The sequence below is a fragment of the Molothrus aeneus genome, chromosome 15 (assembly GCF_037042795.1).
Source record: "Molothrus aeneus isolate 106 chromosome 15, BPBGC_Maene_1.0, whole genome shotgun sequence".
In the NCBI taxonomy this organism is placed as follows: Eukaryota; Metazoa; Chordata; class Aves; order Passeriformes; family Icteridae; genus Molothrus; species Molothrus aeneus.
Window position 1 is genome coordinate 9957365 of NC_089660.1, and position 14110 is coordinate 9971474.

Here is a 14110-nt window from a genome sequence, read left to right on the forward strand (position 1 = left end):
CCATGCCACCCTGAGGCCAAGGAGCACCGTGCTTTGGTAAGGATTTGGCTGACTCCAGGCATCCCTCTGCCTTCCCCAGAGAGCCCACTCAGGTGCTCAGGGGATGGTCAAAGCCATTCCTGTGCTCCCTCTCCATCAGTCATCTGCAGGACCTCCTGTGAGCAGGCAGTGGGGATGTTCCAGCAGGCATCACTTCCAACTTAATTTTAAGCAATTTGAGTTCAAAACAATCGTTCTGCAGCTCTGTGAGTGCCAAGGAGCTATGGAGGTGGGTATGGTGCCAGCTGGGAATTCACCCTTTGCATGGGGAATCCCTATGTGATCTTCAAAGCCTCTGGCACAGCAGCATGGCCAGGGGACAGGGCTGCAGCACTGCTCCCTTCCTAGCTGGGCTGGAAAACATCCTGTGCTGCCTGGGGCTGCGGGTGGGACTCAGACAACCACAGTGCTGCTGGCAAAACCAGCCCCCAGCTGACCCCTGGACTGGGAACTGGAGGGTGCTGGGGCTGAGCTCTGACAGCAGCCCAGGGTAGTGATGGCTGCTACTGAGCCTCAGACAAAAACTGGGAACAGGGATTATCCAGTGGCCATCCTGGATGACAAACACATGGACTAAATTGGTGATGAGCTGCAAGCAGCTGCAACTGGATTTTTCTCCTAGGTATTTGAATGATACCTTATTAATTAGAAATGATACCAACTGGATTTTATTAGGAGTCAGCTAAAATAAATACATAGCTGACCTGACAGGAATCTTTAACCGAGTACAAGATTTCCTTCAAGTGGGACTCAGTGGCCCATGGAGGGTCAAACAAAACCAGGCCTGCCCAAGGCAGCTGATGGAACATCCTCAGATCTGCACCCCCAACAATAGGAGTTGCATAAGCCAGAGCACAAGTTATTCTTGCTGGCCCAGTGGTTGGGCCACCAGCCACTGACTCAGAATTCCTGCTTGTATTTCCTGGTCTGTGTGTCCTTGGGCTACTGTGAGAAACTTTAAAGGGATGCTGGGAGAATGAGTATGAGAGTGCCTCTCAAGTGCTTACACTGGGTGATAGTGGGAGCTGTTTCAGTGATGAAAACACAGATGGGGCACTTCCCCATGAACACAGGAGAAAACCCTCACCCCAGCAGTGTAGGCATTGGGCATGTGTGATCACAGCTGCACCACAAAGGCAGGACCCAGCTGAGCATTATGGGCTGAACCTTTCCTTGAATTGCACAAGGGGGTCTCTGGGACACACTCCCTTTGTCTGTAGAAGTACAGGCTAAATGGGAAGGGGAGACTGGACAGTGCCTGCACTGAGGGCCAGGTGGGCAGCCCAAGGACAGTGTCCTGGAATGACTGACCCACTGCAGAGCTGAATGCTCAGGGACTGCTCCAGTGCCAGCTGTAGCCTCCACAGAGGGATACAAGCAGCCCTGCCCTTGGGTGAGCTGCTCTTGTACCACTTAAGGTTTTCCAGGCTGACAGTGAGTCCAGGAGGCAGCTCCTGGAGGGGCAGAGCTCTGCCAGGCACAGCAAAGGCAGCGTGGGGAAAGGTGTGTTGGGCTGACTTCCTGCACGCTTTCTCTCAGACTCAACTCATTACCTCAGCTTTTAGTAGGTTAATTTTGTTAACTCTTTCTGGTTTTCTGCTGAGTTTATTATGCTCTGATGGCTGACAAGCAGTGTCCTGCCTGGAAGACACCCAGGATGTGCCCTGGGTATCCCTTACCCCAGACCTAAATTCTACCCATCAGCATCCCTGATGAGTCCAGAATGTGGCCTCTAGGTTCAGACCAGGGATTATTCAGTGTGTCCTCCAGCCAAGAGCGTCCTCAATAACCCATTGTTTTATCAGTGATGTTAATTTGGTGAAGCTGATGCCTCTGGGACCGTTTGGATCACTCCTGAGTGGAGGCCTTTGCCCAAATCACAACAGTTGGTTTTGTGCCTCTGTTTTGGCACTGTCCTCCTTCCTGAATGCAGTTTGACACAAAACTGTCAGGTTTTTTTGCTTTCCCATGAAATCAAGCCCAGGTTTGTGTAAAAAACTGGGTGATCTGAACAAGATGTTCTGCACTAAGGTAAGGTTGAGAAGTTTGATTTTACACTCAGTTTGCCAGGAACCCATGAAGAATGATGGAATGATGGACTGGGGTGAATTCCTCAACACATACTTGTATTTACAGTTTATTTTAGAGGGTTTAACCTCAACATACTGTACTTTCCCCTATAGCCTCATGAGCCAATTGACACAGCCTGGGCTCATACAGGAACACAAAAAGCCAAACCAGGTGACAACCACATAACATGTGGCTACGGGGACACACATGTCACAGTCCAGTCAACTATCAGACACCAATTCCATTTAGTCAAAATATTTCCTGTTTCAAGTATTTATTTTCTCAAAATGACAACTAGACAACAGTTTGGGTATGAGTCAAAGGAAAGATTACTTTCCATTTTCTGGTTGACTCTTGTGCATTATCATGCAGGCTCTGGTGTGGTCTCAAGGTGCAGGACAGCTTGTACAGAGAACTGAGCACACTCCATCAGCAGGGCTGGCACTTTTGGTATCAAACTGCTCACAGCCAGATCACAAACATTGCCAATAAACTAAAAATAATCCTCTCCTGCTAAGCTGACCAAAGGTGCTGATTTTTCTCATTGATTTGGGAGCAGGAAGGTGCCAGCCTCAGCAGTCTCCAGCTGAGCCCCCCTCCCAGCACAGAGGTCCCAGTGGTGGCCTTACCTTGTTTCTGGTTGATGTCAGCAGGCAGGTGGGGGGAGTGGGAGCCGTGGCTGAAGTGCTCGTTGCTGTAGGGGATGAGCGGGGTGAGCGGGTGCACTCCGTGCGACGGCTGCACCACGGGAACTTTGTTGGACTGCAAGACACAACCACAGACAGGACTCAGGAGTCATCAGGATCCACCAGCAAGGACAGCCAGTGCCCTCTGCAGTCCTGATGCTGGCAGCAAGGCTGGGAATAGCTAAAAACACTAGACAAACACTAAACAAATTACTAAACAAACACTGTAGCATCCTGCAAAAAAACCCAAAACCCAATCCATAAACCAAGGAGGGAAAACAGCTGGAGATGATTTCTTGGATAAGTGGAAAACAGATCAAACCAGCTTGAAGTTTTCAGAGTTCAGAACTTTTTTTTTCCATTCAATTCTAGTATCTTTTGCTCCAGGATGAATGCTCCAAGTTACCCAATGCAAAGCTCTTGTTCTCTGTCCTGGACTACCACAGGATCTAAATCTGGACTTTCACAGTGAATCCTTCATATTCACTGTGAAAGTCATGTTTGGGCTTTCTTAATCAGGGCTGTCATGCAAGGACAGACACAGGATCACAGAATCATTTAGGCTGGAACAGACTTTATAGAGATCATAAAGTCCAGCCATTAACCCAGCACTGCCAAGGCCACCATTAAACACTGAGGGTAATGTCTTTGAAAACAGGACACGGTCACCAGTTAGCCCTTGGGCTGAAATCCCTGTTGGACTGAGCTCCAGTGCTGGAGAAGGAGCACAGGGAGCTGAGGTAATGCTGGAGATGCAAAAAATCCAGGAAAAGTAAGCAAATAAAAATCTGTCTCCTCTTGTAGCTGCTCCTGGTTACGTGCAGCGTGTCTGTCAGAGCCCAACACCTTGGAAAATGCCCTTTTTGGTGAACACAACAGGAAGTCCTCCTGTGTGTTGGAGCAGAGAGAGGGGAAGCTGTTTGGAAGAGCTGCACAGCAGCAAGGAGCACACACAGACACTCACACACTCACACTCTGCCATCTACGCAGCCTCCTCGCCTCGAGCGTCTCGTGCTGTTTCCTACATGCCCAGTTTCGCCCATGGCTGCCTTTAAATCCAAACTGACTTCATCTTGGTGGTGGAATGTTAGAATTTGTCCCAGATAAATCCACAAAAGAAACCAGGACTAACAACACTCCAGAACAGGGTCAGTTTGGGAATGGAGCAGGTCAGACAGCTCTCCAGGGGCTAGGAGCTGGGCATGCCAGCCAGTTTTCATCAGTCTCATCAGAATATCTGCAGATGATTTGCTGTGTGACTTTTGACAAGTCATTTAGGATCCCTGGACTCAATTCACTGATGCTTTCCATTTTGGTAATGATTTTGCTCAGGCAGAATGAGCACAAAGCTCTGGCTGGCTTTGGTGAGGGAGGCACAGAAACACACAGTGGCTCTGATCAACCTGTCCTGGGCCCATCCTTGCTGCTCCAAGTGAACTGGGAGCCCTGGGCAGGTCTTGTGTTTTGCATCCCTGCTCTGAGGAGGAAACCCATGAAGCGGAAAAGAAAACAGACTGATGGAGACACTGCTTTACATCTGCCTTTCCCACAAAGGTTTGCTCATGCAAATAAAAACCAAGAGGCATGCAGGTTTGCATTTGAGAATGAATGAAAACCCTAATTCCTGGTGCTTAACAGGTGTAGATTTACTGCACACAGTGGAGTACTGGGAATGTAATCCCCCTTCCCAGCACAAACTGGTGTGGCACATTCCTGTCCTGCAGCAGGGCCATGGGTTATGTGGTTTTCCCACTCAGACCAGCACTGGGCTGGTTCCTGCTTAGTTAAACACATGTTTGGAGCTCTGAGCTCTTTCTATTCTCAGCCATGAAATGAGATGAAGAAGAGCTTTTCAGTGATATTTCTAAAATTAGCTATGGTTTAGCTTATTTAAGAGCCACAAAGCCTAAATGAGGGATATGCAATTCTACGTGTACATTCTAACATGACACTGGAGCAGAACAAGCTCAATGTTGAGCTGTTTTGAAAACCTCAACTCAAGCACTTCTGTTAAAAGTAGGGCAGATCTTTCTTTCCCATTTGCCTCATGCTTGATCCAAGCACAGCACCATTCAGCAGCCAGCCTCACTGCCTAATGACTGTGAACAACTTTCAGAGCAATGGCAGGAGACAGGGGATTGGAAGGAAATGATTTTTAAGGTCCCTTCCAACCCAAACCATTCTGAGATTCAATGGTTCAGTAGTAACCTGGTGGTACAACAAGACTTGCAGCTCAATTACTCAGTTTTTCCATCAGTTCAGATGGAAAACAACATGCTGCCCCAGTAAGGAGAGCTTCCCCATGACCCTTCTACATTGGCCCTTGCCTCACTCAAAAACTTCTCTACTCCCTAAAGCCATAAAGATCTGGTGGGAAAGGATGGCCAGCAAGGAGACAAAAAATTTCTGCAAAGGGCTATTTATCCCCCTATCCACTTCCTCCATTAGGGAGTTTGTTACAGGACTCCATCTCCCAAAACTAAGGGAAGAAGGAAATGCTGCACAAAAATATGGAGAAATAGAGAAAAACTCCATGTTGATCCTGGTTCAAAGACTGCAGCTGCCAATGGTTGTGGCCCATGGCCACGACTGCAGCTCCTGGTCTTCCCCAGCTGCACTGTGAAACCATACCTGGCTTACAGAAATCCATATCCCAGAGAAATGGGATCAATTCCCCGTTTTTTGCAAGGTCTAGATTGTGCTCCTGCAAATCAGCTGCAGCACGTGAACCTTGAAGAGGCTTTTCAAAGCCAGGACTTAGCAACTGACAATGTTTTATGCCATAAAGCTGCCCTGATGTAAATGTTTTCTCCCAGGAGGATTGAATTGACACAGGGCAGTGGTTTGGTGTTCCCTGAGAAGATCCCCTGGGAGGACAGTGGGTGCTGCTGCTCAGGACATCACAGGGGCTGTGCTGTGGTTTGGTAAAGCATCTCATTTTGTCTCCTGGGTTTCAACACAGCCCAGAGCTGCAGTGACAGAGCTGCTCACTACCCAACCACCAAAAATAACACTGCTGGTGCCAAACATCATGGCCCCAACATCAATGTGTCACCTCCTGTCCTTCAGCAGCCATAGGGGGACCTGAAAGGGCTCCAAGGACAGCTTTGCCTCACTTTTTCCAGCACAGCCCCTTGAGGACAGACTGGGGAACGAGCTGTGCAGCCACGACCTCGTGCAGAAATGAGGAGACACATTTACAGCAACTGCAGAATGGCATTTCCAGAGGGGATGGAGCAGCAAGATGGGGTTTGCAACCCTGAAGGCCTTTTCCCCCTCTCTCAAATTTGCTAAATTGCAGCTCTGCTGAGTGCCCAGCTCCCACGTGAGCACTGTCCCCTCCTCCCCTGTGTGCTGGGCCAGGCACTGATGCTGCAGTGCATCCCCTCCCAGGACCAACCATCCTATCAACCTCCCTGAAAATGACTGAAAAACTCAATGCTGCTGAGGGAAGAAGATCCCTCCTTGAAGCCAAGATGTGTTTAATAACTAGAGGTAATTGGAGGAGCAAAGAGAAAAGACAGTAGCATTAATTATTAAGTAAGATTAATTGTTGGCAAGGCAAAATTAGATCTCCCCAGTCAGAGATGGGTGTGAGAAGAGAAGAATCACACAGAGAAGCCAGGGTGTGTGATTGTGATGGGATCTCAAGGCCAGACAGAAAACTCTCTGTCCTCTGAGCACATGCAAACCCAGTGGATCTTGCATATGAGGATCACCCTCACCACTGGAGTTTCAGTGTATTTGGGCTCCAAGGAGCCTGATCAGGCTCAGCATCCATTGCCTTTGCTCCCATTCTCCATCACACACGCTCTGGCCACAGGAAGCAGTGGGGTTATACAAGCTGCTGGGATGCTGCTGCTTGATCAGAACTATAAATGATTTTAATCAAAATGTGGGGTTTTGACTAGAGAATGGTATGAGATTATAATCAACATTTTCTGGAAAGCACCTTGTGTTAGCAAGTATTTTAATTAATGTTTTAAAGACTTATCTATTTAGTCATGACATGCTAAAAATGAGTAGTTTTACTTTGCTGGTTTGATGGATGATTTTTCTATTAAACTTTAAAGCTAACCTTAGAAAAATGTAGCACAGAAGGCCAAAAGTCAAAATTTGAGTGATATGATCAAACTAAAAAATTTCCATGGCTAGTAAAACTCTTTGAGTTTTTAACTCTGAAAATATTCTAGAAAAAAAAAAAACTTTTTCCTGCTTGGATCAGTTTAGGAAAAGAAGCAAATGAAAAAAAAGGAGGATGTTTTGTAACCTGTGAAAAGTATTCTTTGCTACAACTGAACACAGCTATTAAAAGCAGAGGTGGTGACACCACACTGCCTGGGAGCTGCTGAGGATCCCAACATCCCACCAGTGCTGGGCTCCACTGCTGCTTTTATAGATGGGAATGACTTTAATTAATTTTCTGGTAGAAGACAATTCAGAACTAAAATAAAGCAGTTTAACTCTACTGTCCCTTCCAATAGTGAAAAAATGTTAATTTCATACTGTTAAATTTCCTTTGGGGATGTGACTTCAAGTGGTACTGTGCTCCCCATGGAGGATACCAGGGTGCTGCCTGCCTTGCACAAACCACAGCTCCCAGAGCATCAGCCAACATCCCAAGAGCTCAAACTGCTGGAAAACCCTCCACTGGGGGAGCCACTGTCCATCCATGGGTGCACAGGAGCCTGCAGGGAGAGGAAGGTCCCACAACCTTCCCACAACCCCTCTGTGACCCTTGGAGCTGGTGGATCCATGACCCTGGCCATGCTGAGGAAGGCTGGGAGAAGGCTGCAGGGAACAGGAGCAGCAGGAGCTGGTGGCCCCATCCACGACCCTGGCTGTGCTGAAAAGGGCTGGAACAGGCTGCAGGGAGCAGGAGCAGGTGGCCCCATGACCCTGGCTGTGCTGAGGAAGGCTGGAGCAGGCTGCAGGGAGCAGGAGCAGGTGGCCCCATGACCCTGGCTGTGCTGAGGAAGGCTGGAGCAGGCTGCAGGGAGCAGGAGCAGCAGGAGCAGCAGGAGCAGCAGGAGCTGGTGGCCAGGGTGAGCGCTGTGGTTTCCAGCCTCGCTGGGGAGACGAGCCGCAGTCAGGTGAAATTACTCACATCACTTTCAAATTTTCCCACGTTGCCAGCCCCAAAGACAGAGAAATGAAGAGCTGTGGGCCAGCCTAGCAGTGGCCTGTGTGTAGCAAAGGGCCTGACCAAGGGAAGGGAGCTGGGGCTGGCAGCTGTGCCATGCTGGTGGCCATCACCACCATGGCAGAGCGGGGTTTTGGCAGTCCCAGAGCCCTGTGTGTCACTGGCTGAGCTCTGTGTCTGGCTGCTGGGAGCATCCCCCAGGGCTGTTCTCAGCTCAGATGTCAGGCTGAGCTCTGAGCAGGTCTCTGTGCTCCCTTGCCCTGCGTGGGTGCCTAGATGCAGCACAGGAGCTGCAGGTTGCAGTCCAGCCCCGAGTTGCCCCATCTGTGTTTGCTTTGACATCACTTCTCAGAGAGAGTGAGATGAGTCGATGTGCTGGCTGTGACAAACAAAACCTACCAAGGTTTGCTGCTGCTGATTCAATGAGGAATTAATTCCTCTTCATTGCAAAATTAGTCATCGTGCCACAGAAAGAGGTATAAGGTCAGGCTGCACCCAAGCATGCACTGCTGCTGGGGAAGCTACCTGTGACCAGGGGCACTGTGCCTTTTGCTCTTTATCCTCCAATCAATCCAAATTAGCAAATCATGAGGGATGGATCAGGGACATGAATCCAGCTTGGATAAGGCCCTGGGCAGCCTGGTCCATTGGAAGGTGTCTCTGCCCATGGCAGGTGGGTTAGAACTGGATGATCTCTAAGGTTCCTTCCAACCGAAACCATCCTGTGACTGATGATTAAGGACATTATTAGGCACATCCCACAGCATCAGACGCCAGGAGGGCTTCCAGGGGAATGCTCTCACCTGGGACACAGGGGCCCAGAGCCCATGACTCAAAGCCAGCTCTGCACATTCTAAGTTCTGGTGACACCTCCCAGCTCAGGGCCCCAGACTGTCAGCAGACCTTGGCCCCTCATTTCCCCGTGGTGCTGCAGCAGGAGATGCTGTGATGAGAGATCCCCCCAGGACCCACTGCAGACCTGTGGCACTGGCTGTGATCAGAGAACCCCACTGCAGGCCGTTTGTGGCACTGGCTGTGATCAGAGATCCCCCAGGACCCACTGCAGGCCGTTTGTGGCACTGGCTGTGATGAAGGATCCCCCAGGACCCACTGCAGGCCGTTTGTGGCACTGGCTGTGATCAGAGATCCCCCAGGACCCACTGCAGGCCGTTTGTGGCACTGGCTGTGATCAGAGATCCCCCAGGACCCACTGCAGGCCGTTTGTGGCACTGGCAGTGATGAAGGATCCCCCAGGACCCACTGCAGGCCGTTTGTGGCACTGGCTGTGATCAGAGATCCCCCAGGACCCACTGCAGGCCGTTTGTGGCACTGGCTGTGATGAAGGATCCCCCAGGACCCACTGCAGGCCGTTTGTGGCACTGGCTGTGATCACAGATCCCCCAGGACCCCACTGCAGGCCGTTTGTGGCACTGGCTGTGATCAGAGATCCCCCAGGACCCACTGCAGGCCGTTTGTGGCACTGGCTGTGATGAAGGATCCCCCAGGACCCACTGCAGGCCGTTTGTGGCACTGGCTGTGATCAGAGATCCCCCAGGACCCACTGCAGGCCGTTTGTGGCACTGGCTGTGATCAGAGATCCCCCAGGACCCACTGCAGGCCGTTTGTGGCACTGGCTGTGATCAGAGATCCCCCAGGACCCACTGCAGGCCGTTTGTGGCACTGGCAGTGATGAAGGATCCCCCAGGACCCACTGCAGGCCGTTTGTGGCACTGGCTGTGATCAGAGATCCCCCAGGACCCACTGCAGGCCGTTTGTGGCGCTGGCTGCTCGTGCCGGCCCGGAGCCCTCACAGCCCGCAGGCAAAGGCAGCACTGACTCATTTCTCAGCTCAGCACACTTTTTTCTCTTTTCTCACTTTTGCTGCAGTCCCAGCACCCCAGCCCGCTGCCGCAGAGGAAACAGGGAAAGTTAAAGCCACCCATGCTCGGGCACTGCTCTCACCCAGCCCTGCACCCCTCCAGCAGAGACAAATTTTGGTGGCAGCAGCAGCATCTTCCTGGACACTGCCCAGGTCAACCAATTTGGCTGAGGCACAGAGAGCTGAATCTGGCTCTTACCCTCAGCACAACAAAGGGTTCCTCCATAGACCCCGTCCCCAAGACCAGAAGAGTCCCACTGCCCTGTGCACCCCACCTCTGGCTGGCCCTGACATGCTTATGAGCAGCAGTCAGATGGAGAGGAATGGAATAATTTCCAGTTATTAATTCTTGCATCAATTCTGCTTATGAATTGCAACAAGAAGCTGGTTGGTTTAAGAGACATATCACACACAGAGGAAAATGCTGTCTTGGCTCAGGTTTTTATCCAAACATTACCCTCACTCTGGTTTTTACCCCTGCACTCTACATTTTGTGGTTGACGGAGCATTCATTTCCCCACTCTTCCCTTTCTCCCTGATTTCTTTCAGCTTCTTTAAGATCCAGCTCTGCTTTGTAAATGCTGATGAGGCACCTGGGTAGCCCTGATCTTCTTTGCACATTCCAAGGGATGTGCTTGCCTCAGTGGCCAAACTCATGTCCCTTGATCCTGATTCCCCTGTGAGTGGGACGTGCATCAGAGAACAAGTTCCCTGGCATTTCACACCTTCTGTGTCCCAGCTCTCAGAGGATGACCAAGCTCCAGACAGGATGGGGACAAATCACAGAATCACAGAACAGTTTGGGCTGGAAGGGCCCTTAAAGATAATAGTTACAACTCCCTGCCACAGGCAGATAAGTACCACCCACTAGCCCATGCTGCTCAGGGCCCCATCCAATCTGCCTTTGAACACTTACAGCAATGGGGGAAATACAGGGAAAGAACTTAAAAACCTTCCAAAATTTCTCAGTGCTGCTGCTGGTTTCTGGTTTTAAGCAATAATGGTTATTATTTTTCAGTCAAACTCTGCAGGGGAAATGAGCTGAGTTTTTCACCATTTACGGGCACAGGAAGAGCTGTTTCACTTCTCAAGTATTTATCTTCTAAGAGAAAGATGTAGGTGGTTCTTCCTGAAAATTTAAAAATTAAAAAAGGTATGGAAAAATAAAGATGAAAAGTCCCTCTCAGAGGTTGCTCTCTTAGGGTGACAGGGGACAAGTGTGGAGGCAGCTACACCACATACCAGAGAGGTGGAAGCCTCAAAAAATGCAATTTAGACATCACCACACAATGTTTACAGTTCCATCCACCTCACTCCAGATGCCTCAAACCTGCAAAAAAGTGCCCTCATGCAATGCTGCCTTGCTTGGGAAATGCTCCTGCTGTGATGTTCAAAGCATTTGCTCAGGAGGGTATAGCAACCCCCCTCCAGTGTGCCACAGCCACAAAAGGCAGAGGTGCCATTTGGCTTCATGGAACCAAAATGCTGGGGCAATATAACCCAGGGGCTGCGCTGCAGCACCAAACCCCTGCTATTGCCCAAAAACTGCCCAAAAGACAGGGCAATTTAATTCTGGGGCTGCATCAACCCCCAGCTTGTTCTGAAACATCCATCCCTGGTTATTGGCTCTCTGGTGTTCTGGGCTACACAGAAAAAAAAAAAAATCTCTGTCCCCATCATGCCCTGTGGTTCTGAGAATTTGAATCAGAACTTGCAAACCCTGGAGTTACCGGTAACGCTTGAGGCTGTGAATGCAAAGGCTCCCATTTGACCTGTGGAGGCTGATAGTATCTGACCTCCTTTATTTCACTCCACTTCTCAAAGGCAAGCAGCTGGTCCAGTACCCAGAATTAATCAGGAAAATGTCCAAGAGGGCAAGGGAGGAAAGCAGAACAAAAATATGTCACAGAGGCAAGGCTTGCCCTGTGGGCAGGCTTGAGACATCATTTCCCAAAGGAGCAGGAGTGTCACTCTCCACTGCCTGGCAGCACCAGGGCCAGCCAAACCTCAGGGTGCAAAGGTTTGGTGAAACACTGATGGTCTGAACTGTGAGAGCCATGTTGTGATCCCTTTTGCTGCTCGTTTCAAGGATTTTCTCCTGTTTTGAAAAGCCATTTGCAAACCCCAGCCCCAGCTCCATGCTGGATCTGAACTGAGCAGGCTTTGGCATCTGGCTGTCACATCCCTAGATATTGGGAAGAAATTATTCCCTCTGAGGGTGGTGAGGCATTGGCACCAGTTTCCCAGAGAAATTGTGGCTGCCCCACACCCCAGAAATGTTCCAGGCCAGGCTGGATGGGGCTTGCAGCAACCTGGTCTAGTGGATGGTGTCCCTGCCCATGGCAGTGGAGGTGGAATGAGATGGCCTTTAAGGTCCCTTCCAGCCCAAACCATTCTGTGATTCCAAGATCCCTCCTCTCCAGGGATGTGCTTGCAGCAGCAGATGGAAAAACCTGCAAGATTTCTGGGGCCATCTGCCAGCAACAAGAACCCTCCAGGTGCCAGTGTTGTGCAGTTTTCTGGAGGCAAATGTTTGCTTACAGAATCCCTGGGCGTGAGGAGAGGGGTCCTGGCTGCTGGCTGTGTTTTTTCTTTCCATTTATAACAAATACAAAACCAGCCCGTGTACTTGAAAGTGTGTGTGGGAGTTTACAAAACACAACCCCTCAAAAATACTGATGTGATTTAAGACGTTTCGATTAACCAAACATCAGAGGGGTGAAACCTGCCCCTCCACATCACAGCAGCGCCAGGATGCAAAGCCACCATGGGTGACACCATCCTGCTGGTGCCACCCCTGTCACACCAGGACCTGGACAGGAGATCTATCACAGGATGTTTGCCCCTTGTCTATAGGCTTGGGAAGGGACAGTTGTCAGCCCTTCCTGGCAAGCACTAGAGTCCCTATTTTCTTTTCACTTTTCCTCTCCTCTCCTCTCCTCTCCTCTCCTCTCCTCTCCTCTCCTCTCCTCTCCTCTCCTCTCCTCTCCTCTCCTCTCCTCTCCTCTCCTCTCCTCTCCTCTCCTCTCCTCTCCCTCTCCCTCTCCCTCTCCCTCTCCCTCTCCCTCTCCTCTCCTCCCATTTTTGAAATCTGCTAGTCTCACAGCTCAGCTTCAAGGGAGATCTCACTCCCTGACAACATCACTGGCTGAAAGAAACAGACAACAAACCCAAGTTTCTCACACCGTCTGAAATCCCCAATTTGCTGACAATGCTGTGAAAAAATAACATTAATAACAGGAATAATAAATAAAAATAAAAATGGTACTGTAATGCTGCTGACATGTCCAGAGGGAGCTTTCTCCCATGGCATCCATGGCCAAGGCCACACACTCACAGTGTGAGATGACACCATAGGAAGGCGTTTTACCACGTCAGAGGTGGCCATGTCCAAGCCCATGCCACAATCCAGTAACAGACAAGTCAAAACAACCAGGGAGGATGATATGTAAGATTATCATCCTCCTTGAGTGCACATTTCTCTACTCTGGCAAAATCCCTTCAAATTTATACAAATGTCAAGCACATTTCAAACATGGATGGCCAGGAAGGAATGAACCATGGCTGCTCTGAGCCTTCCCCAGGGTCTGTCCCAGACCCCTCTACATCATCATTCCAGCCCAGTGTGGGGACAGATGTCAGTCCCTCCCCAGCACTGGTGCTGCCAACCATCCCTCCCCACAGGGACCCCAAACCCCCCTGGTGATGCTGGCACGGAGAGAGGCGAGCTGCCCGCTGCCACCCCCACATTATCCTAATCTGACTCACATTTAGCTCCCAGTTTTCAGATAAATGGCTCTGTGGGGGCCATGGAGGGAAGATAATCCCCTCTGGAGCCAAAGGGATGCTCTGTGGACACCCTGCAGCAGCGAGGCGATAGCAGCTTTCCTTGTTGCTCACTTTCAAGGGTGACATGTTTACAAAGAATGCTACAGCCGCTAATCCTGGATGATACCCTGTGTCTGCCTGGGAGAAATCCTAATTTTCTCGATAGGAGGAATTAGTTCCTTTAATGCTTAATACCCTTTTTTTCCTCTGAAAGCAAGCAAGCATTATTGTGCAGAGCGGAATAAACATTTTAATTAAAAAGTGGAATTTATCTTCCAGTCAAATTCGTACGAGCCCCCGATGACACGTCAAACTCTGCTTTCCCATTTTGAATCTTCCTCTGATCTCTTAATGCGAGCAGCTGAATTAAAACCTGGGCTTGGTGGATTTGCATATAATTAGAGAGCAAGGGAAATTAATAGGGAATTGAATGGGTTTCTCCTCTGCCCATCTGATGTTTTTACC

The 14110-nt window shown here is 49.9% G+C and overlaps 1 protein-coding gene across 3 annotated transcripts in view; it reads right to left on the minus strand.

The window, feature by feature from the left end:
- Window positions 1-14110, minus strand: part of TCF7 (transcription factor 7) — a 69732-nt gene that overhangs the window by 16094 nt on the left and 39528 nt on the right. For all 3 annotated transcript variants that reach the window (XM_066560223.1, XM_066560222.1, XM_066560224.1), the window contains exon 4: window positions 2739-2871. In XM_066560223.1, the coding sequence (XP_066416320.1) occupies window positions 2739-2871 (133 nt within the window). The remainder of the gene's footprint in view (window positions 1-2738; window positions 2872-14110) is intronic.